At 49.8% G+C, this 24,800-nt stretch overlaps 1 protein-coding gene across 4 annotated transcripts in view; it reads right to left on the bottom strand.

The window, feature by feature from the left end:
- Positions 1–24,800, bottom strand: part of REPS2 (RALBP1 associated Eps domain containing 2) — a 107,122-nt gene that overhangs the window by 63,578 nt on the left and 18,744 nt on the right. For all 4 annotated transcript variants that reach the window (XM_029080064.1, XM_029080066.1, XM_029080065.2 and 1 more), the window contains 2 exons: positions 6,906–7,029; positions 940–1,088 (listed from right to left, as the gene is read on the bottom strand). In XM_029080064.1, coding sequence (XP_028935897.1) covers positions 940–1,088; positions 6,906–7,029 — 273 coding nt within the window. The remainder of the gene's footprint in view (positions 1–939; positions 1,089–6,905; positions 7,030–24,800) is intronic.

Below are 24,800 nucleotides of genomic sequence, written 5' to 3'. Positions count from 1 at the left end.
TACCCTCATCTGTAAAATGGGGATTGAGACCGTGAGCCCCACGTGGGACAGGGACTGTGTCCAATCCGATCATCTTGTATCTACCCCAGAGCTTAGAACGGTGCCTGGCACAGAGTGAGCGCTTGACAGATACCGTAATTATTAGTAATTATTACTATCAGTACAGTGCCTAGCATAGATTAAGCGGTTAAATACAATAAAAAAAAGTATCCCAAGGACTTGAATCAAAGATCTCCAGCTGGACTGCTGTATTTCACCTTAGGCAATGCATGTTTCTTGCAGGTGAGGAATCAGATGTCAGAAGGGTCGGGGCCTGGGTAATGGTCATTACAATAACTACGGTCTGGACACGCACTTACTGTGTGCTAAATCATTTTCATCCCAGATAAACCACAGACCTCTAATGGGCTATGAGACGAGATGTCTGCTGTCCACATCTCTTACACTGGAAGAGTTAGCTCCTGTGGGACAGGGACTGTCTCCAGTTTCAGTATTTTATATCTACCCCAGTGCCTGTCATATAGAAAGTCCGTAAGTATCATTATTAAAGGCACTTCCCGTGCGCTACGCTCACTCCGGACTCCCAGGTGAAGGAATCAGGACAGCGGACGTGTGTCGTCATTTTACAGATGATGCAACTGCGGGTCAGAGAGGTTGTCACTTGCCCAAAGACGTTCGGCAGGTCAGTGGCAAAGCTGGGATTCGATTCCAGGTCCCCGACTCCCAGTCCCATACCCTTTCCACTACGATAACACCCGCTCCCCTCCTCAATAATGTTTTCACATTCGTACGGAAAGCCCATCTGTCAACGTGGATTAAGGGAAGAATGAATTCTGTGCCCTCGTATGATACTAGAAATTATTTTACGATAACTATTCAAGCGGATTAGCTTTTTATAGAGTAAGGACAGAGTGTGCCGAAAAGCAGCTCTGTTTTTACCTGTTTCTCCCCGTCATCCGTTCTTTTAAAGGTATTCTTTTCCATGGCTGCATAGGGAACCTGAAATTTAGCTCCGTGTAATTCCGCGGGATTTCCGTATCTCATTTCACTGTCATTCTTCAGGCCCACAAAGCGAGGAAGAGGCAGCTCTACGTGAACACAATCAGAGATGGGCGGCAAGACAAGATTTCCATTATCTGAAGGAATACTATGATTACGGCACCGATCATATGGGGCAAACCCAAAAGCTCTGAAAATAGTCTTGTGACTGGAAAGAAAAGGAGGAACCTCAAAGTAACAAGAGCAATGGAAAAATCCTCTTAAATTATTCTCTAACTGAAAATGATTCATTTCTCTGTAGAATCAAGTGGGGTTTAAGATTACCTTCCCGCTTGAATCAATGCCATTGATCGTAAGCGCTTAGTACAGTGCTCGGCAAACAGGAAGCGCTCAATAAATACCATTGAATAATTGAAGGATTGAGTGCTAGGCACTCAGGGAGTTTATAATCTAACATTTCCTAATCCGACACCGCGATTGGGGACAACATCACCTCAAATGTTAAAACGCGTGAGCCGGAGTCACCGTGGCCAAATAGTCCCGTCTGTGGGGAATTTTCAGGCTGACCGTCCCGTCGCCTCTCCACAGAAAAGGAGAAAACAATTCTGAGCTGCACAAGTTGGCCCAGACCTCATCTAGTCCCTTGTCAAAATCGACAGCCATCGCTGCCATTTTTTTTGTTCAACGGAACAGTACCGTTGGCTAAAACCACACATCTTTCAGAAACACATGGCAATTCTGATACAGCTTACGCTGCTCTGGCCAACGTCCGGTTCCCCGCAAAAGCTCGAACGAGAAAATAAGTCATCGTAACACGATCACCCGGCCAAAAGAAATCTAAAATGAGTCTTCTGCTACTTATCACCTGTAACCATTCGTATGGCAGCCGTTGTTAAGTGCAAGAGAAATCAATGAGCCTTCATTCCTCTTTAATCTCCCTTCCAAAAATGCATTGCCGATGATTAATGCTATCCTGAGCCAGAGAACATCTTAGCCGCAGCAAGGAACTGAGCTCTCAATCTGAGAGGACGGAGAGCTGTTTTCCTCTCAAATCCCCATCAAATTCATCCTTAGTTGCTCTGCCCAGAGACGGTGGACATTTTCACCTCACGAGATGTGGGGTGGCAATCAACAGAAGGACATGTGGGCTCAACGCGCCCAAAGAGTCTCTCGTCTCTTCAACGGGACACAGACAAGGTGAATGCACCTGAAGTTACGCCCCGAAGAAATGAGGCCACCCAAACTGCCTAGTAATAATAATAATAAAATAATGGTATTTCCTAAGGGCTTACTACGTGCCAGGCACCGTGCGAAGCCCTGGGGTAGACACGAGATACCTGTTCGGAGACCGTCCCCGTCCTACATAGGGCTTCTAGTCTCCATCCCCATGGCACGGATGAGGTAAGTGAAGCCCAGAAGTGATTTATCCAAGGTCACACAGCAGACAAGTGGCGAAGCCGCGATTAGAACCCAGGTCCTTCCGACTCCCAGGCCTGTGCTCTATCCACTCGGCCTTGCCGCTTCTCCCTGCTGCGTCCTTTGCGGCTGCCCTCCTCTCCTTCCCAGGTTTGGATGGAGAGAAATCCTGGGGCAACTTTTCAGCGTTTCCAGTCCAGCTCTTTTGAAATGGATGAACAATTTAAAATCCATAGTCTCTGGTTTCGGCATCTCTTTAAATTATAAACTATTTATAATAACGTCCATCTTCCCCTCCAGACTGTCTCACGATCGGGGAACGTATCTGCTAAGTCTGTTGAACGGCACTCTTCTAAGCTCTCGGTTCGGTGCTGCGAGCATAGTTAAGCGCTCGCTAAGTCCTGTTGACGGACGGTCAGAGAGGCTGCAGGTAAAAGGGCTCAGTTTCCGCACCGGGATTCATTCCATCGTACATACTGAGCGCTGTACGAAGCACTTGGAAAGTAGAATACACCAAGATGCTCTCTCTCAGCAGCCCTCTCCAGGGGTGGTGGAGTTAGGGGGAGGCTATCAATTGAGGACCCGCTGTATTATGCTTTTGGGAAAGGGTAACCGAAGCACGAGATGTAATCCTGCCAACAGTGACCTTACACGCTTAGTCGAGTGCTCTGCACACAGTAAGCACTCAATATATACGACTGAATGAATGAATAATCACCAGGGATGGGACGGGAAAAGGAGAGGGATAAAAAAAGTAAGGGGATACTAGTCACTTCCCAAGGCAGATATACACTGGTTTCTATTTTTGATCATTTTCAATAGTATTTTCATAAATAAATCTAAGTGGGAGGCGTTGGCCAAAGGATGTCTGGACTAGGTGTGGCCACTCTAGCTGCCCCCGACCTCCCCCGCCACAAACGCACACGCTTCTTAGCTGGTTGGTTCACTGAGGGCATAAAGGGTTGGGAAGCTTGGCTTTCTTGTTGAAAGATATTCTGAAATTACAGTCTGCACTGCACCGTTACGTCTTGACGAGTCTAAACCCTGAGATCAGATATAGCGGTTTTGCCGGGAAATGTTATATTTATGGAAAATGCCAATTCTTTATATAAAGAAAGCTCCATCTCGCATCTCTAAGCGATTGAGCCATACGCACACGTCCAATGGAATAAAAACCACAAGCCATTTTCGCCCCAAGCAAGCACCGTTTCAGAAAACCATCCAAAGCTAAGCACTCTTTTTCGTCCTTCCCACATGACCCCTCTAACGGAAAGTTATTGGAGAAACCTCACCCTGAAGCTCAGTACCCCCTTTACAGAGAGGTCGGGGCTTTAAAAAAGAAAGAAAAAAAACTCGCAAAAAAACAAACCAGAAACAAAAACCCTCATCATCCCACTAAAATTAATCTTAGGATTGACTGCTTGTGAAATCATTCTTTAGGTCTTCCCCCTTACAAGTTGGCCTGGAGTCAAGGACCGGATTCTATATTCTCTCTCGAATTCAGCACCTCCTTCGGTGCCGGAAGCAAAGCAGCTGTGGCATAAATCACCGACGAGGCAACTCTATACTGAAAGCTCCTCGAGGGGAGGGAAAGTGCCTAGCGACTCTGCGATACCGTACTGTCCCCAGCGTCTAGTTCAGTGCTCTGCACAGAGTATGTGCTCAATAAATACCACTGATTAACGGAGATGGTGATTTCTCATCTTTGCGGCCCATCAGCACATCTCGACGCGCCCAGGCCGGGCCCCGTATCTACTGCAGCCTTCTCCCAGGTCCGGGGGACTCGGCACCTTTACGATTCACACAACCCCTGTCAGCATCCAGCATACTATGAGTCGAAGGGGTGACTTATTTGGCACCGGTCACGCCCCGAGGGGACAACTGCTGGCTTTTTCCACAAGACCTACCTCTAACTCTCCCAACGCTGGCGGCCCCAGCTCTTCTGAAATGGCAGAGAAGGAGCAAGGCTGCCCACAGAAGCCCCAAGACCCCCCCACGCCCTTTAATTCCTCCCCAGTTTTCTGACGGGCAGCCCGAGAAAATGAGTTCCTATGGAGCGGAGTCAATATTGGGGTTTTTTCTTTTTGGTTCTTGGAGGGTTTTGCGGTGGTTTTTTTTTTTCCTCCCTGCAAGGCCTTTTGATTTGCAGAGTTTCTCATCCCATAGGGTCGTCTCAAGTTCATCTCACTGCCACTTTACAGACTGGTAAAGGCAGAAAGAATGGCTTCGTGGCGAGAGCGGGAATCTTCGGTGCTAGAACCCTCTCCACTGTACGTGCCCACAGATGGACCGACACGCTAACTTTGCAACTGAAAGTCGACAAAATCTGATTCTCCGGTACCCTCCCCCTGCCACCCCCCGAAACGTAGCTCTGTGGGGAACAGGAGTTAGAGAGGGAGAGTTTAAACAAAGGCCAGGTTAAAATGTCCCAAACAAGTAATGATAATGTTGGTATCTGTTAAGCGCTTACCGTGTGCCGAGCACTGTTCTAAGCGCTGGGCGCGATACAGGGTCACCAGGCTGTCCCACTTGAGGCTCACAGTTGAAGTAGCACAGTTTAGGGTGACAGTACTATCTGTGAAGTGCTCTGCGCTAAGCACTGGGGTAGCTACAAGACAATCCGACCAGACGCAGCCCCGGCTCCACGAGGGGTTCCCGGTTTAGGCTTCTTTACGGAGATCCAGGGAAGGTCCCAATTGATAAGGTTTCACTGAGGTCATCGATGGTATCGACTGAGCTTCCGTGTGCAGAACACTCTACTGATTACAGCAGCCCATTTCATCCCCCAAATCCTTTTCCCCTCACAAGGACACACGCTCGTGACCACTCCCGGCCTGTTGAGGATATTTCTAAGTTGTGACTCACACGGGTTTGGGGGGGGGGGGGGGGAAACGTTAAGGGGCTGAGTCTCCCAGTTCTTGGAGTTCAGCGACGCTTGCCACCTTCCCAGCAAACCTAGGCGAAGCCCGGCACCGACCTGAGACACTCCCCCCTCCACCCCAGTGAGCAAGAGGGCAAACAGGCCCACCCCCAAAGCCTCCATCCCTGCGGCCCTCGAAAACCGGTAAGTTGAAAGGGGGGGCGTATTCGCTGACCGTCCCCTGGATGCGGTGCTTGTACTCAGTGCTCGGGGAGAAGACGACCCAACAAGTTCAACGCTCTCTGCCCGCAAGTAGTAAACCCCTCTGAACAGATCTAACAGCCTGGCCAGGGAAGCAGCACGGCCTACTCGAGGACAGAGCCCGGGCCTGGGAGTCAGAAGGACCGGGGTTCTAATCCCCCCTCCGGCCCTCGTCTGCTGTGTGACCTCGGGCCAGTCGCTTCCCTTGTCTGGGTCTCAGTTCCCCCGTCTGTAAAATGGGGATGAAGAATGTGAGCCCCATGTGGGATAATTACGTTGGCATCTGTTAAGCGCTATGTGCCAGGCACTGTTCTAAGCGCTGGGGAGGATACAAAGTGATCAGGTTGTCCCACGGAGGGCTCATCTCCATCCCTATTTTAAATCGTGGTATTCGTTAAGTGCTTACTATGTGCAAAGCACCGTTCTAAGCACTGGGGGATACAAGGTGATCAGGCTGTCCCCCGGGGGGCTCACGGTTTTTTAATCCCTATCTGACAGATGAGGTAACGGAGGCACAGAGAAGGTAAGTGACCTGCCCGAGGTCACGCAGCTGACCAGTGGCAGATCCGGGATTAGAACCCGTGACCTCTGACTCCCAAGCCCGCGCTCTTTCCCCTGAGCCCCGCTGAACTGAGGCTCAGAGAAGCGGCGTGACTTGCCCAAAGTCTCACAGCTGACAGGCGGCGGGGCCGGGACTAGAACCCACGACCTCCGACTCCCAAAGCCCGGGCTCTTCCCGCTGAGCCACGCTGCTTCTCTGAGGTGGACCGTGTCCAACCTGATTAGCTTGCATCTACACCGGCGCTTAGAACGGTGCTTGACGCACAGTGCTTGATTCGATTTATCGTGATTATGTTGTCTTGTCTTTGCCCGTCTGCCTCCCCCGATTAGACCGTGAGCCCGTCACTGGGCAGGGATCGTCTCTATCTGTTGCCGAACTGTCCATTCCAAGCGCTTAGTGCAGTGCTCTGCACATAGTAAGCGCTCGATACTACTGAATGAACGTAGTGTGGGACAGGGGTTGTGTTGAAACTGATTAACCCGTAAGTACCCCAGCGCTCAGAACTGCGTAGGGCACCTAGGAAGTACCTAACAAGTGCCATAATTATTATTAACAGATACCATCATTAGTCATAAGACGCATGGAATGAAAGTACTCAAATCTCTCTCTTATTATGAGGTATCCGCCCGTGTGGAGACGGGTAGCCGCGAACCAGAGAGCAGAACGGTCTCCAGCCACGCCCGTTTTCCTTGGGGATCCGCTCCCGGGCCCCCCCCAGGAGAACGGACGACGGCTGAGGATTCGTTCCCCGTCAGACGAGGCGGAGCCGCCTCTGGAGAGCGAGCCTCCCGCAGATGAGCTACTTACCGCGCTTGATGCTCTCGATTCGTACGGGGAGGCCGGACTGAGCCGCCGCGATCAACTTCAGCGCGACGTAAAACTGGGTCGGCCCGAAATAGCCCACGTGTTTGGCACCGCACAGCTCGGTGATCTGAGAGAAAGAAAGGCCGGCGTGAAGAAGCCCATTTAATAATAGTAGTAATAACAATAAACGGCATGTGTCAAGAGCTTATTATGTGCCGGGCACCGTCCTGAGCGCTGGGGTAGACACAAGGTATTAGACTTGGACACCTTCCCTGTCCACCAAACGGCTCACGGTCTGAATCCTCATTTTACAGGCGAGGTAACTGAGGACCAGAGAAATCAAGCGACTTACTCAAGGACCAGCATCAGACAAGTGAACCTAGGTCCTCTGGACTCCCGGGTCCACGCTCTAGCCACTAGGCTCTGCCGCCATCTCCCAAGACCGCACTCCCCGCCGTGTATCCTAGGAAAAAAATCTCCAAATGGGATCTTATGGTACGGCTGATTCCGGTCCATCGATAAGAACGGTGAGTCAGGGCTCACCGTGTCCCGAGCACTGGGGAGAATTCAACCTTCCCATCACGGGTCAGAAGGGAGGGCGGAGGTGACTGAACGGCCGACTGCCTCCAATCGCCGCTGAGACAAGATGGTGCCCGGGATCGTGACAGATCATCGGGATTATCGTGACAGGTCGTGTTCAGAACTTCGGGGCCTCAGGGAAGACCCACCAACACCCGTCACACCCTCTGCTCGCGCAATTTGGCCTGCCCTTCTGAGTTGCCCCCAGGAAGCGGAGTCGACAGTATTCTTAGGACGCCCCCACGAAACGCCCACTCACAAGTCGGCAGGTTCACAACTGGAACGCTATTGTTCGTCCCGGGACCGATGCCCACGTACCCCAGACGGCAAAAATTCTCTAAAATAAAAGTGGCTTGGAAGAGCGTTGGAAAACATGAGATTCCTTAAGGACCCTTAAAATACTAACAAGGGAGCTCGGAGAGGCCCTTGAGGAGGACGGCATACGGCGAAAGACTGACTCTTTGCAACGTATCCTGCGAGACTGTAAGCCCCTTGAGGGCGGGGATAGCATCCTTTACCTCCCTTGCCCCCTCCCAACTGCCCAGTCCGGTGTTCTGCACAGAGTAGGTCCGGGAGGCCGTTTACCGCTTAGCAGATAAAATGACTTTTTGACTTGCTACGTTGGCTCCGGGAAAACGAGTCAATTTCACCAACTCCCGTCCTGCATTTCGGTACCGAAGGAGAGACGGGAAAAAAAAAAAAAAGGAAAAAAAGGGCACGTTCTGCGGGTAGAATGAACGGGAGGATAGTTTTCCGAAATTCCTCCCTCAACAGCTCAAGAGAGGGACTGTTAGCATTAGGCAGCTATTTCTGCTTCAGCTCTTATTTCTTCAACTTCAGAACTGCGCCATCTGAACCAGCCAATCGAAGCATTTCAACTAAGTTAAGTGCAGAGCATCGTACTAAGCGCTTGGGAGGGAACAACAGAATTATAAAGGATCCCCGTTCTCAAGGAGTTTACAATTTGGTAGAAAGATTTCCTGCCAAAGCGGTACGACGCACGGTATCACTCAGTCGACCGGTCCCACTTCGGGCTTATTATTTTGTTCCCCGGGCCCACAGGAGACTGCAAATTATTCCATGAAACCAACTGGAGGATAGCCGACGCTCGAGACCGGTTTCAAAACAAGAGCCCTCCGACCTCGCAGATCTGATTTACATCTAGAAATACCGCAAATAATCCAAGGCGGCAGAGGAGCGATTAAGTTGGGGTCGACGAGCGCGCCACAGTGGAGGACTGCGTCCGATAGCCCAGGTAGCTCTCTCCAAAGTCTACCGCGTTCCTTTATTCTACTCCATAACAGGAGGCTTTCATTATTTATGATTCCACTTCGCCGTTCACAGATGAAATCTAGCAGAGCGCTTTGTAAAATTAACGAAGCCACTGGAATGCAAGATGTGATGGAATGGCCTCACCCCTACCTACTTTTCAACTTCTGCCAAACAACCAGGTTTCCCCGTGAGAATCAGAAAGGTTTACAGAGCTGCACAGACAGGACTTTTCAAGGTGACGCTGAACTGCACCAATTCTTGTTAGAGATATATGGGTGGAATTAGTTCACTTTCATTATGCCAATCAATGGTGGTGGGGTTTTTTTTTAAAAAAATGGCACCGAAGGGCTTACTGTGTGCCAAGGTGGATAGAAGATAATCAGGTTGGGCACAGTCCATGACCCACACGGGGCTCACAGCTTTAATCCCCATTTTACAGATGAGGTATCCGAGGCCCGAACAAGTGACGTGACTTGCCCGAGGTCACATGAGACAAGTGACAGAGCTGGGATTAGAAAGCGGGTCCCCTGATTTCCAAACCCCGGCTCTTTCCACTAGGCCAGGCTGCTTTCCCTACTGAGTTTGCTGAGTAGACGGCAGCGTTGCCTAACGGAAAGGGTCCGGGGCAGGGATCCTTGGCGACTGTTTCGATGATCGTCATCTAGACGGGCTCGTGGTGATGGAAACCAGTGTTTCCAACAGAACGGAGTGATGGTGAAAATTAATCGTCAGGACCGCCCTCTTAACAACGCTTCGAAAAACAGCAGAAAAACCTGATCTCTGCGATTTCCCTCAACCCCTGAGCTCTTGTGTACATAATAATAAATGGTGGTATTTATTAAGCGTTTACTACGCGCGAAGTACTGTTCTAAGCCCTGGGGGACAAAAGGTGATCAGACTGTCCCACGTGGGGCTCACTGTTTTAATCTTCATTTTACAGATGAGGTATCCGAGGCACAGAGAAGTTAAGGGACTTGCCCAAAGTCACAACCGGCAAGCAGCGGAACCGGGATTAGAACCCACGACCTCTGACTCCCAAGCCCGGGCTCTTTCCACTGAGCCACGCTGGTACATATCTAAATTCTTTCTATAAATTATTTGTTTCTATTAATATCAGTCTCCCCCTCTAGACCGTAAGCTCGTTGCAGGCAGGGAATATGTCTGCTGATTCTGTCGTAAGGTATGCTTTCAAGCGCTTAGTACAGCGCTCTGCAAACAACAGGCACTCACGACAACTGACCGATTAATTTCCGTTTCCGTGCCGGTGGATGTTACATGCAAACAATTCGTACAGATATTATTTATCTCCATTTTCCCACCAGGGAAAATAATATCCGTGTGTTTTAGAGCCTCAAATTAGATGGGCTGAGAAGGTCTGCCGCATACAAGCACTGTGGAATTCATTTTAACCTGGGGGGGGGAAAAAAAAAGTGGGCTTGCTTCCAGCTAGCGCTGACCTGAAAAATCTGGATACAGCCAAGGGAACTGATGTACTCCAAAAGCTACGAAACGGATCAGACTGAGATTTGGACCAGAAAGCGATTTACATTCCACTGGGATCCAAATGGAATCATTGTTCTGTCCTGACTCCTTTAACACGAGCTAGAAAAAGCCCAGAAAGAATAAAAGAGCTCAAAATGGCCCCCACAAAAAGCAAAGTATGGGTTTTTTCATTTCAAAGAGTACACTGTTCACCGTTTTTACTTCCTGAATTTAGACTGCGAGCCCCGGGAAGGACACGAGCCGGGTCCAACCAGATTCTCTTCCACGTATCCCAATGCTTACTGCATTATTTGGCGCATACTAAGTGCTTAAAAAATGCCACCATCACCGGTATGAGGATGACCACCTACAAAATGCTTCCACGATTCTTCGAAAAGAACTGGGGACCGTTTCTCCAGAGGTACATTTGAGTTTCTCAGAAGGCAGCGAGCGGCAGACGTTCAGCAACAGATAAGATCATCGCGGCTTCCTCCGGCCAGAAAAGAACCTGGGCTCCACAGGGTTTAGCTACTAATAATGACTGTGGTATTTGTTAAGCGCTAAATAATGACCGTGGTATCGGTTAAGCGCTTACTACGTAGCAAGCGCTGCACTAACCGCCGGAGTAGATACAAGATAATCGGGTCCCACATGGGGCTCACACTAAGCGTGAGGGAGAAGGTCTACTGAAGGCACATCTCCAATAGGTCTTCCTTAAATCCTCTTTTGCTTTTCTTCAACTCCCTTCCGCGTCTCCCTGACTTGCTCCCTTTATTCATCCCTCCTCCAAGCCCCACGGCACTTACGGGCACACCTGTAATTTACTCAAATTAATGTCTCCCCTTCAAAACCATCAACTCCTTATGGGCGGGGAATGTGTCTTTTACACTGTACTCTCCCAAGCGCTTAGGACAGTGCTCTGCACACATTTCGAAGTACGAATGACTGATTGAGTCCCCACTGCGTAGATGAAGGGACTACGGCCCAGAGAAGTGAAGTCACTTGCCCAGGGTCACACAGGAAGCAGGCGGCCGAGCGGGGATTCGAACCCAGGCCTTCTGACTCCCACACTCTTTCTACCAGTGGAAAGAGCCCGGGCTGGGGAGTCGGGGGTCATGGGTTCGAATCCCAGCTCTGCCACTTGACAGCTGGGCGACTGTGGGCAAGTCACTTCACTTCTTGGTTACCTCATCTGTAAAATGGGGATTAAACGTGAGCCTCACGTAGGACAAGCTGATTACCCTGTAATAATAATGTTGGTATTTGTTAAGCGCTTACTATGTGCCGAGCACCGTTCTAAGCGCTGGGGGAGACACAGGGGAATCAGGTTGTCCCACGTGGGGCTCACGGTCTTAATCCCCATTTTACAGATGAGGGAACTGAGGCGCAGAGAAGTTAAGTGACTCACCCACAGTCACACAGCCGACAAGTGGCAGGGCCGGGATTCGAACTCATGAGCCCTGACTCCAAAGCCCGTGCTCTTTCCACTGCGCCACGCTGCTTCTCTGTACCCTGTATCTACCCCAGCGCTTAGAACAGTGCTCTGCACATAGTAAGCGCTTAAAAAATACCAACATTATTATTACCAGGCTTCTCTAGGTCCAGCTCTCCTGCTGAGGGACAGGAATCTGTCCACGAGGAAGTTGGCATACGTCTTTAGAGACACCAACGAGATCTGTTTAAAGGATTGGGAGAACATGGGGGGGGGGGGGGAGAGGGCAAGCTCATCTTCCAATTAAATTATTAAGAAATAATGCATTTTGAACTTTGGATTTTGTGCAGGCAGATCTAGAGCCCTATCCAATAGAGCGCTGAGCCATCCCAAAGGAAATACTCATTTCAAAAGCCGCTCGGAGTCGGAGAAACCGGCTTCTAATCCCAGCTCCGCCATTTATCGGCTGTGTGTGACCTTAGGCAAGTCCCGGCTTCTCTGTGCCTCAGTTCCCTCATCTATAAAATGGGAATGGAGTGCCTGAGCCCCATTTGAGACATGGACTGTGTCCAACCTGATTATCTTGTCTCTACCCCAGGGCTTAGTACGGTGCTTACCTAGTAAGCGCTTAACAAATACCACTTAAAAAGTCTGCAAAGTTTTAAATCCTAAATGCCCTTTCCTGGCTCCCCAAAATCTTCGGTCCTGCAAGCATACGTGCGTGGCAATTACTTGTTTAAGAGAGCGTGTGGGACCCAGCTAAGGCAGCCCCGGAACACGGGGTGAAACGGGATCCTCAAGACTCCCTTACACCCTGGAAACGGAGCTGCTTAAGCAGCCTGGCCCTTACTTGCCAGATCGATATCAGACCATGGACATCTTGCTTATAAATTAAATTCCCCACTATTTCAATATACACAAACTTCCTGGGCATTTTAAGATCATCCTAATAGCACTGCTTCTAACCTCCGGCGACCGGGCTTAACGGGAGAAGCGGGAGACCGGCCGTCAAGTGACCTGGGTTCTAAACCGAGCTCCGCCACCGGCCTGCCGTGGGACCCCGGATGAGTCGCGCGACTCATCCGGGCCTCGGTTCCCTCACCTGCACAATGAGGATAAGATACCCGTTTCCCTCCACCTCGAGTCAGTGCCATCTGTTGAACGCTTACTGTTCGTGTAGAGCACCGTACTGAGCACTTGGGAGCCGACAATCTAACAGAGTTGGTAGTCGTGTTCCCTGCCCACGGGGAGTGAGGTTCTCGGCCCCCTTGGGAGACGGGAACCGGTTACAGTAACAGCCGCACCAACATCATCATTTATTGAGCACTCACTTGGAGTGGTGCACTCGTCTACCTTTTTTAGCAAGTTCAGAATGAACCCCTCAGGATAACTGCTAAACCCTTGCACTTTTTTCACATGAAGAAAAAAAAAGTAAACAGCTTCCAAACCAAGCCCTGAAAGAGGACTGCAGCAGCCCATCCTTCGCCTTGGATCAGCTCTGGTTTCTGGCTTCAGAAGAAGGGTAGGCCAACCATTATCAGTCAACCGGTCCTATTAATTGAGCGCTTACTGTGTCCAGAGAGCACTGTACTGAGAACTTAGGTGAGTTCAGTCTATCGGAATCGGTAGACACATCCCCTTCCCACCCTCACAGTTCCCTATTTTTATTTATATCTGTGCCATTTTTTGAAAACTTACGTGCCCCGCGCTTCAGCAAGTGCTTGGGAGCGTACTGAAGATGTAAAAGTCACGATTCCCGCCTTCAAAGCGTTTACAGTCTAGCAGGGGAGACAAACACTAAAGCTCTAAATAGAGGAAGTAATAAACTATAAAGATTTGACAGAGGTGCTCTGGGGTCAGGAGGGGAGTGCTTAGGTGACCAGAAGGGCCGAAGCGGCAGCTGAGGGATACAAGGCGAGGAGAGGCCACGGGCCCTTGTCTGCTGTGTGACCTCGGGCAAGTCATTTCACTTTTCTGGATCCAGTTACCTCAACTGTAAAATGGAGGTTGAGACTAGGGGCTCCACATGGGACAGGGACTGTGCCCAAACCGATCTGGATACAGTAGTGCCTAGCACATAATAAGCACTTACTGCTATTATTGTCATTATTATTATTCGGGAAAACCTCCTGAAGGAGACCTGCTCGCCGCGCGGCGTTGAAAGCGGCAAGAGGAGTGGGGGTCCTCGATTTCCCCCATCTTTCCGCATGGCTTCTTAGCTGAGCTAATCCTGACGTTCCACCTTAGATCATCAATTCCTTGGCAAAACACCAAGCAGGTTCTGTATGGACCCAGACAGATGAGTTTCCGTTGCACTGACATTTATCCTCTGACCAAAAAAAATGATACCAAGTGGACAATTTAAAAAAATAAATACATTTTTAAAACGCCAAGGCCACAACTGTCAAAGGCAGATGTGATCATCTCTAGACCCCCAACTCATCGTAGGCAGGGAACGTACGTTCTTGTATTATAGTCTCCCGAGCGCTTAGTACAGTGCTCCGCACACTAAGGGCTCAATAAATACGACTGAGAGATCGATCCTCACAGGAGAGGGTTTCCTGCACGAGGATTAAGATTGCTAGCCCCATGTTCATACGGCACGGAGTGATCCGTGTTTGTTTAGGGTTTTCCGTTAATGCCTTGAATCCCGTGTGATTTAGTCTTAAACGGAGGGAGAACATAATTAAAGGGAGTGTTCAGAATATGGAAATAATCCCTTCTGCCATCTGTGCAAAAGGCTGCAGTTTATGAATATGGAAGACAGGGGAAGCCTTGATGCATTAAAAACAGCGTGATGCGATACGGTTGACGTCTGTGCCTTGGGGGAAAAACAGCGGATCCTGTTTCGCAGTTGTTTTTTGTACTAAAAGCGCTCGCAGTGGCTCAGTATCTTAACGAAAATGCTTTCACGTGGGGTGAGCTTTTCCTTCACTTAATTAGCTGTTCTGCCCTAGGCCCTTCCTTCTCAAGGCTCTGCGCCTGGCTTCACTCCAGATGACCCCTTCTTGTGGCCTGTCCGACAACGGTTAAGAAAATCCACTACTTGCAGTTGTTATTAGAACCGCAAACAAATGTGTTCTGGCAAAAATAATTTTAGCGGTGACAATGAAAACACAGTTTTCTTCCTCCAATAATCATCAAGCAAATACTTTCTATTTTTTTTTAAAGGAATCTTGGAAAAGATCCTCCTCAAACTCATCCAGAAGTCACGGTAAATTGACCGAATGACTTCCTTCAATAATAAGAGCTCCGTAATTGCCTTTCAAGGGCACCTTTCCTGGAACTCTAGCATTGACGCTAGGGAACTGTTCTCTTGTAAGGAAGCTGGGAAAAAGTATCCTTATTACAAGGGGTTGGGGGAGGGGTGGATTTACTTATATTTTACTCTCCCAATAGTTGAGTACAGCGCTGTGCACACAGTGCGTGACCAATTAATACGATTAACTGCTCATCTCCACCGTTGGACGAAGCTCTTGAAAGGCAGGGAACGTGTCTTCTAACATTTTGCTCTCCCAAGTATTCAGTACAGTGCTCTGCACAATGGAAGCACACAACCCAATGCTACTAAAGATCAGGAGAGGCGAAAAAGAATAAAACAGATGCAGTTTGCCCAACTGTAACCGAAACGGTGGCACGGAGATGAGAAATAATCAGGTTCATGCGATCCTATTTACTGAGTGCTTACTATTTGCAAAGCACTGTACTGAGAGCTTCTCAGGTCACTGCCATTGGGTGGATGCCGTTAATTCCCATTTTACCGGTGGGGAAACTGCGGCGCAGAACAGTCCAAGGCGAGTCAGGACTAGCAATCCAAGAGCCTCATTTTCTGCCAGTTGAGGGGCTGCCTCGCTATTTTTGGAGATTACAAATTGGCGCATCATTATAACCGCCCCCATGCTTTGTGGGCTACACAAAAGGAGAAGGTGTTATAATAACGTTGGCATTTGTTAAGCGCTTACTATGTGCAGAGCACTGTTCTAAGCGCTGGGGTAGACACAGGGGAATCAGGTTGTCCCACGTGGGGCTCACAGTCTTAATCCCCATTTTACAGATGAGGCAACTGAGCGATCTCAGAATATCTTTGAACTAAGGATCATTTAAAAAAACTAGAGCACATCATCAAGAAATCCTTCTCATTTTCCGCTCTGAACTTTCCAGAGTGAGGAGAAAAGCCCCAAATCCCCCATCTGGCAAAAGAGAGAGCGCAAGAAGGCTAACGATCCTCAGCTCTGCCGGATCTGAGCTCTCAGTGGGCGTCGGAGGGACTCCGGCTCGGCGAACCTTCGTCTCACGGCACGAGCCTGCTGGGATACGCCGCGCCGGGGAGTCGGAAGGAACAGCTCGTGGCGCACGACGGCAGCGACCGGATACGATTACCAGGGGGAAGCAGCGTGGCTCCGTGGATAGAGCACAGGCCTGGGAGCCAGACGGACCTGGTTTCTGATCCCCGTTCCGCCACTTGCTCCCTATGCGACCTCGGGCAAGTCACAGATTCTCTATGCTTCAGTCTCCTGGTCTGCAAAATGGAGAACACCTGCTCTGTGTTCCCTTTCGACTGTGAGCCCCACAGGGACTGCGTCTAGTCTAGCTGTATTAACATCTACCCCAGCACTTAGCAGCGTTTGGCACAGAGGAAGCCCTTAAAAACCAAAATTTGAATCACTAAAATGAGGAGGAAGAAGGGCTTCATACAGCATGTAAATTCCTCTGTACAGATGGGCACAACAGGAGGTGGTGAATACCCAAGTGCCGTGGGGACAACTGCAAATCGGAGACGTTATCTCCGTGGACGAAACATTCAGATTCACATCCAAGCTTCTAGAGCGTCTACCAAGTACCTGAGAACTAGAGAGGACATACGGAAAACTCTTGGTCCCTGCAGGATTGGAAGCGTTCATTGCTTGCGTTCAAACTGCAAGAAGGGGATTTTATCCTTCCATAAAAACGCCTTCAGCCTGGCGATTCGATAAACTGCCATTTGAAAAAAAAGGGTGGTTTCCAGGTAGCCGGCTGGGGACCTAAGGAATTGGTTTTCCAGGACCCAGTGAGGATTATTCCCTCCGAGAGTGAGTTTTCCACAGTCTCGGAAGGCTCGTTTTCTACATTTTAAATCGCTTGCCGTTGATGCTCTCACCGAGTGTAAGCTCCTGGCCGGCAGTCGGGGCGTCTTATATTGCACTCTCTCGAGGGCTTAAGACTCTTCAAAGGGTAGGTGATCAATGAATACTGTCGACTGACATTCACCGCGTATAGGCCGTGAGCCCTTGTGTGGGACAGTGATCCAGTCCACTCTGTTGACCCTATAAATCATTTCGACACTGAGTTCCCGTCTTCGTGTTGGTAAATAATAATAAAAAGAATCTGTTAAGCGCTTACTACGTGCCAGGCACCGTGGCACTCAATGCCACTCTTACCATCTCTCTCTCATTGCTAATATTTGTAGACGGAGCTCACCTCCCAAACTTGGCTGTTTTTATGAAGCACAAAGGAAGAAACAGCCTGACATCTTCTAAAGGACAAAATCAACTGCAATGACGCCCACCCTCGTCGGCTGCTCGTTATTAAAACTACCTCTCCTCCGTTCCGTCATGAAGGGTGCCCCGCTCCACACGTCTTTCCTCCAAACCTTGTTCTCTCCAATCCACTCTCCTCCCCTACTCCTCTGGTGGGACACCTTCAAACAGTCTGTCAAAATGGAAGGCCCGACGAGAGAAACGGGGCCGTACGCGGGCAGAACCGAGTCCAGGATAACCAAGCAGACTTCGCGTAAGCTTGCTGAGGGCAGGGAACGGGTCTACAAACTCTGTTGTACTTTCCCAGGTGCTTAGTCCAGTGCTCAATCAACACCACTGACGCGAGGAAGAAATGCGGGAGCCCCTCTCCCCATTACCGTAAAAATCGTCCCGCGGATTCTCTCCCCCCGCCTTCCGCCTCCTCCGCCCGAGGTGAAAGTTAGCCAGGCAGGATGGACTCAAGCAGAAAGGGGAAACTTTTCTCTCTCCACAGATGCAGAGGAACAGCAGCAAGGCACCGAGCTGAATGGCCTAAGGGGGGAAGTGGCCACAGCACTGGTTTTCCGCCCTGCACAGAGACACGGCCTTCCCCCACCACCGCCTCCACACACACAGACACACTCTTTAGACTCTAAGCTCACTGCGGGCAAGGAACGTGTCTGTTGTCTCCTATATTGTACTCTCCCAAGCGCTCAGTACAGTGCTCTGTACCCGTTAAGTGGTCAAATGACCGACTGGCACACACTTAACCCTCCACTGACTCCATTAAGCCACTTCTAAAGTGTCTTGAGGGAACACCTCCTTTCTGGCACCAGCGGGTCCTAGCAGGACAAGGCCTCTCATCCCGTTTTAGACCAGAGAGCGGCTTTCGATCCGTTCACGCTGAGAAGTGGCGTGGCCTCGGGGTAAGGGCAAGGGCCCGGAGGCGGAGGACCCGGTTTCTAACCCGGGCTCCGCCGCGTACCTGCTCCGTGACCTCGGGCAGGTCACCTCACTTCTCTGGGTCTCGGTTTCCTCATCTGCAAAATGGGGAATCAATTCCCCTTCTCCCCTCTACTTGAACCATAAGCCCCATGTAGGACCTGATTATTTTCTTTCTACATCAGCACTTGGTACCCGTTACGCAAATCCTTAGTACCATGAAAAAAAAAGTTTGACAAATACCATAAACCGACCTTGCTCACGATATTGAGTAAGGAGTTGGGTGAAAATGTTTCAAGTGAATTTAGGGTGCCCCTAGTAAGAAAAACAGGGGAAATCACTTTTTTCCCCTAAACCCAATCTGCCTGACCTAATGCCTCGCACTAATTCGGTACCTTTCTCTTGGGAACTCACAGCTGCGATGTCCCGAATGGGAGGCTCTTCCAGTTTTGCTTCGCGACTAATTCCACAAGACTAGCTTTTCTAAAATCGCCCGTGGGTATTCAGTGATATTTTCTGAGCATCTTTTTACATAGAGCTGGCTTCGAAATGGGCATTAGAGTGCCCATTTACATCAGTGGCATTTACTGAGCGCTTTCTGTGTGCAGCCAACTAAGCGCAGAGTATGACCTAAGAGTTGGCAGAAACGTTCCCTGTCCACAACAAGCTTACAGTCTTAAGTCCAGGCATTTATTCGGGGCTTACTGTGTGTCGGCCACCATGCCAAGTGCTGGGGTAAATACAAGCTACGGTCCATACTTGGTCCCCGTTCCGGATAGGACAACCTGGGGGGAAGACCAAGGTGTGTAAGGAAAGGGAAAGAAATTCCAGACAGATGGTGGAAGGTCTCGGATCGACCGAGGAAGTGAACAGTCGCTGGATTCGAAGGGCAGACGTGCTATCTCGTGCTGGCAAAGACATCTGAAATCTCCCCGTGTCCATCTACATGGACACGCAATTGAGGACAAGCCGTCTCTTTCCTGTCTTAGCTTCTCCCTTTAAAGCACGTGGGTCCATCCCCTTAATAATAATAATAATAATGTTGGTATTTGTTAAGCGCTTACTATGTGCAGAGCACTGTTCTAAGCGCTGGAGTAGATACAGAGTAATCAGGTTGTCCCACGTGAGGCTCACAGTTAATCCCCATTTTACAGATGAGGTATCTGAGGCACAGAGAAGTGACTTGCCCACAGTCACACAGCTGACAAGCGGCGGAGCCGGGATTAGAACCCATGACCTCTGACTCCCAAGCCCGGGCTCTTTCCACTGAGCCACGCTGCTTCTCTGATCATCTGCCCCAGCCCCACGGGACTTTTGTATCCACCTGTCATTTGAGAAGTTGCACGGCTTAACGGAAAGAGCCCGGGCCCAAGAGTCACAAGACCTGGGTTCTAATCCCAGGTCCACCCCTTGTCTGCTGTATGTGACCTTCACCGTGCCTCAGTTTCCTCATCTGTCGAATGGGAATTAAATCCTAATCCCTCCTTCTTCGACCGAGAGTCCCATGTGGGATAAACTTATTACCTTGGCACAGTACAGAAAAAGGGACATGGTGAGCCCTTGACAAGAACCATAATACTAATAATAAATTCACTTTAACATCCGGCTCCCCCACTAGTCCGTTTTGTGGTCACCGTCGCCTATATCCACTCTGCTGCACTGTACTCTCCTAAATGGTTAGTACAGTGCTCTGCACATAAGTGCTCATTAACTACAATCAAGTCAATCAGGCCTGATGACGAGGCATTCCAGGACAATCCCTCATCGGGACAGGCTTGTCAACAAATTACGTGAGAAGGCAAAACTTGAACTCTTAAAACACGTGTTCCCATCTCACCCTATTTTAGGTTTGCTTCCAGATCTCCTCAGCGAGACTTGTATAAATCAAAGTCCCCTATTTATGAGTTCTGGCTCTCCACAGGAAGGTGGACTGCTCACTGTGGACAGGGAATGTGTCTTTTTACTGTTGTACCCAACTCTCCCAAGCGCTTAATACGGCGCTCTGCACACGGTAAGCGCTCAGAACGGTTGAATGGACCGTATGAGTTACCCGGGTGGAAATACGTGATTCCTATCGCCATCTAACTGTGCCTATCACTTAGGAAGAGGCCGTTTATTTCATCTGCCTTCATCTGACCCCACATAAGTTTCCTGCAAATCCGTTTAGTCCTCTGGACCGGAGGCTCACTGTAGTCAGGGAATCCGTCAAACACCCCTGGTGTACTGGACTCTCCCAAGAGCTTAGTACGGTGCTCTGTACACACACAGTAAGCGCTCAGTAAATACAGTTGACTGATCGGCTGAGAGGGAAGAATATAAAAATCGCAGAGATTAGATCTCTCTTACCTTAGGTCTACCAGCAGGCAAGTGATGGAGACGGGATTAGAACCCAGGTCCTCTCACTCCCAGGCCCGTGTTCTCTCCACGGTCGTGGTCATTCCAAGGTCATGCTGCTTCCTTTCAAGTGCTCTGCCATTTTGACAAACGCTTAAAGACTTGAATAACGTGGAGGATATCCAACACGGGCTATCGGAAGAGTTCCTCTCATCTCACGTTTGGTTCATCGCTTAATTTGAACTTAAGATGCGGGAGGTGGGCTCTATATTTCATAGGTACAAAGGTACTGCCGGGTATGTCACCAAGGCAGTCATCAGAGCACTCGATTTTACACCCTATTAATGCTGTTTAGAACCCTCCCTCTTTATTACCGCCATCTATATGGAGATGTCAGCAAACCTTAGCATTTTCTTCAATATTTTAAATTTAAAACAGCGAAGCAGCACGCGCTAGTGGAAAGAGCCTGGGAGTCAGAGAACCTGGGTTCTAATTCCCACTCTGCCGCCTGCCTCCTGTGTGACCTGGGGCAAATGGCCTCACTTCTCTGGGCCTCGGCTCCCTCACCTGTAAAAATGGGGATTAAGAACATACTTGGAACACGGACTGTTTCCACCCGCGTATCTACCCCACCATTTAGGACTGCGCCGGCGCACGGTAACCGCTTGGTGAACATCTTTTCGGAAAACAGAAATGAAAGAGGGGGTGCCGCTTCCGTGTTGCAAGCCTCAGAGGCAAGAGCCAAGGCAGAGGGAGGGAGGATCTAGAAAAGGAAAATACCAGGGCTGTGGCAGAAATGGACAGGGAGGAAGCTGACGGACTGAAAAACCGGACTTTTCAGTACAAAACTGGACAAATGGTCACTTTAGCTTGAATACTCACACCAAAAATAACACATGGAACGGGAGCTTTAGGGGTTTTTTTTTTGGGCGGGGGAGGGGGGGTTTACACGTTGTGCATGGAAAAAAAACGACGGCACCGAGGAACACACGGTCGCTCGTAAACAGATCGCAATAAATATTTTAAGGAAGGAAGGCTGGTGAGGTAAAGCACGGTTTCTTAACAGGGTGTAACAGAAAAAGTCCCCCTAGAGCACTTGGGCACTCAAGTACACATGCTTCTACCCTGTCGCTTCCCTTACCCGTTCTCTACTTGAACGTCAGTCTACGCCAACAGACCCTAAGCTCCTCGGAGGGCAGGGATCCTGTCTGCCGACTATACTGCACTCCCCCAAGCGCTCAGGAGAGCGCTCTGCCCACCCTAACCGCTTAAACGCTACTGATCGACCGGCGGATGAAAGACCCGTCATCCCGACAGATCGAAGGCCCTCCCCACCTCGGCCACACGCGTGACGCTCACAGAAACGGCAAGAGGGTGAGAAGAGATGCCATTCTGTGTTTTTACGCCAGTTTCAACACTCACCCTCACTCTTGGATTTAGTCTCCACGTTGGCATCACCCTCTTTGAACCACTTTCGCACTTACCTTCCCGGAATTAGAAAGAGCGCAACTTGGTTGTACCGCAGGCTCCCAAGTGCTCGGTACGGTGGTACTGATGGAGCACCTACTATGTGCCGAGCACTGTACTAGCTCCTGGGAGAGTCCAATAAAACAGCGTTAGTGTAAACGCCCCCTGACCAAAATGACTTTCCGTCTAGAAGGCCGCCGATCGATCAGTATACGCTCCCCCACGCGCTCGCCATTTCGCCTCCCTCAACTTTTCAACTTTATGTCCTGTCTATTGATCGGTCTCTTAAGTCCTCACTCGGTGCCAGTCACTGTACTAAGCGCTGGAGTAGATGTAAGCAAATTGGGTTGGACCCAATGCCTGTCCCACGTAGGGCTCCCAGGCTTCACCCCCAGGTTGCGGGTGAGGTAACTGAGGCCCAGAGAAGTGAAGTGACTCGCCCTAGGTGACACAGCAGACAAGGGGCGGAGCAAAGCTCCATCCACGTAGTTTTACACAAATTCAACAACGGGGGCCTTCTGGAAAAAAGCACAGGCCTAAGGGTTGGAGGACCTGGGTTCCGATCCCAGCTCTGCCACTCACCTGCTCCGTGACCTTGGTCGAGTCACTTGACTTCTCGGTGCCTCAGTTCCCTCTTCTGTAAAATGGGGATTAAATCCTACTCCTACTTAGAGTGTGAGCCCCGTATAGGACTCTGACTGTGTCCAAGCTGATTACCTTCAATCTCCCCTAGCGCTTAGTACAGTGCTTGGCACATAGTAAGCACTTATTAAGTACCCCCCTAACAACCCCCCACACTTTATAGCCACCAGCGTGGACCTCCACGGCCTAGCGGCCAGTGTACGGGCCCGGGAGTCCGAAGAACTTGGGTTCCGATCCCCCTTCCGCCACTCGTCCGCGGTATGACCTTGGGCAAGTCATTTCACTGCTCCTCAGTTACCTCATCGGTAAAAATGGGGATTAAGACTGCGATCCCTCGGCGGGACGGGTGCCGTGTCGGACCTGATGAGCCTCTATCTACCCCAGCGCTTAAAAGGGTGCTTTTCGCTAACTACTTCAAACCATTTTCATATTACCATTTTTATTCACATCTTGAGATCAAGGGTGGAGGTATCTTTCTTACCTCAGCCTCAAAACCGGCCTTTCAATTCATTCAATAGTATTTACTGAGCGCTTTCTACACGCAGAACACCATACTAAGCGCTTGGAACCTATAATTCGGTAACCGAGAGAGACGATCCCCGCCCGGTGACGGGCTCACCTCTCTTTGTGTTGACACCTCCATCACCCGTACGTTAAAAAGATACAGAACGGGGAAGGAAACGGAACTGATGGACAGCAGAGCAAAACTTATTTTTGACCGGTGCCATCCTAAACTCATTTCGATCCTTTCCACCCCTCGATCGATCGTACGCGTTGGGCATCTACTGTGTGCCGGGCCCTGTGCTGAGCACTCGGGAGGGGACAGTAGAGTCGACAGGCGCGACGTTTCCCACCCACCAAATTTACAGTCGGGAGGGAGACGTTAACGGAAATCAAATACGGATACGGACGTAAAAGGGCGAAGGAAGGGGGCCGATCCAAGCACAAGGGTGACTTGGGATGTCCGGGGGGGGGGGCCGAACGTGCCCCCGGGCAGGGGTGAGAGTAGAAGGCGTCGACTCACGCCGGGATGTGGGAGGGGGGGGCGCCGGGTTATTTCAAGGAACCTCCTCCTCTGGAAATGCCTGGCCCTTCGGATAAGAGCGGCCGCTGCCGGGTGGGGCGGGGAAGGACGGGAGCAGCGGTGGGGTGGGTTCGGGGGGAAGCCGCTCCGAAGCTGGCCGGGGCAGGGCATTGGGGTTGGCGGGCTCGTGACCGCCCAGCGGCTGGGCAGACTGGCGCAGATATATATATATATAGATCTATATATATCTAGATTTTATATAGATAAACATATTTAGATATACATAGAAATAGATATACATATATAGAGATATATATCTAGATAGAGAGAGAGAAATATATAGATGTAGAGAGAGAAATATATAGATATCCATATATAGAGATCTATCTAGATACAGAGAGAGAAATATATAGATATCCATATAGAGAGAGATATATCTAGATAGAGAAATATATAGATATATAGATAAATATAGATATAATAATGATGACGTTCGTTAAGAACTTACTAAGTGCCAAGCACTGCTCTAAGCGCTGGGGAGGATACAAGGTCATCAGGTTGTCTCACGAGGGGCTCGCGGTCTTCGCTCCCGTGGGTCTGTATATATGGATATCTAGATGTATATCTGTATATGGATATAGATAGATATATCTATAGATATACATCTAGATATCCATATATATTGATGTAGATATATATGGATATCTAGATGTATATCTATATATGGATATCTAGATACGTATCTATAAAGATAGATAGATAGGTATAATAATGATGACATTTGTTAAGAACTTACTAAGTGCCAAGCACTTCTCTAAGCGCTGGGGAGGATACAAGGTCATCAGGTTGTCCCACGAGGGGCTCGCGGTCTTCGCCCCCATTTTCCAGATGAGGTCACTGAGGCCCAGAGGAGTTAAGCGACTTGCCCAAAGTCACACAGAGAAGGAGCGTGGCTCAGTGGAAAGGGGACGGGCTTGGGAGTCGGGGGTCATGGGTTCTCCTGCCAGCTCCGCCACCGGTCGGCTGCGGGACTTCGGAAAAGTCACTTCACTTCTCCGTGGCTCAGTGACCTCATCTGGAAAATGGGGATTCAGTGCCTGGTCTCCCTCCTTCTCAAAACCGCGAGCCCCACAGGGGACGTGATTATCTTCCATCTACTCCAGTGCTTAGTACAGCGCTTAACAGAGTCAGTGCTGAAATACTACAATCAGTCTTATTATATGAACTGG

Source organism: Ornithorhynchus anatinus, chromosome 15 (genome assembly GCF_004115215.2).
Source record: "Ornithorhynchus anatinus isolate Pmale09 chromosome 15, mOrnAna1.pri.v4, whole genome shotgun sequence".
NCBI lineage: Eukaryota > Metazoa > Chordata > Mammalia > Monotremata > Ornithorhynchidae > Ornithorhynchus > Ornithorhynchus anatinus.
The sequence above is the reverse complement of the archived record's forward strand: the minus strand, read 5'-3'. Positions and strand labels throughout refer to the sequence as shown.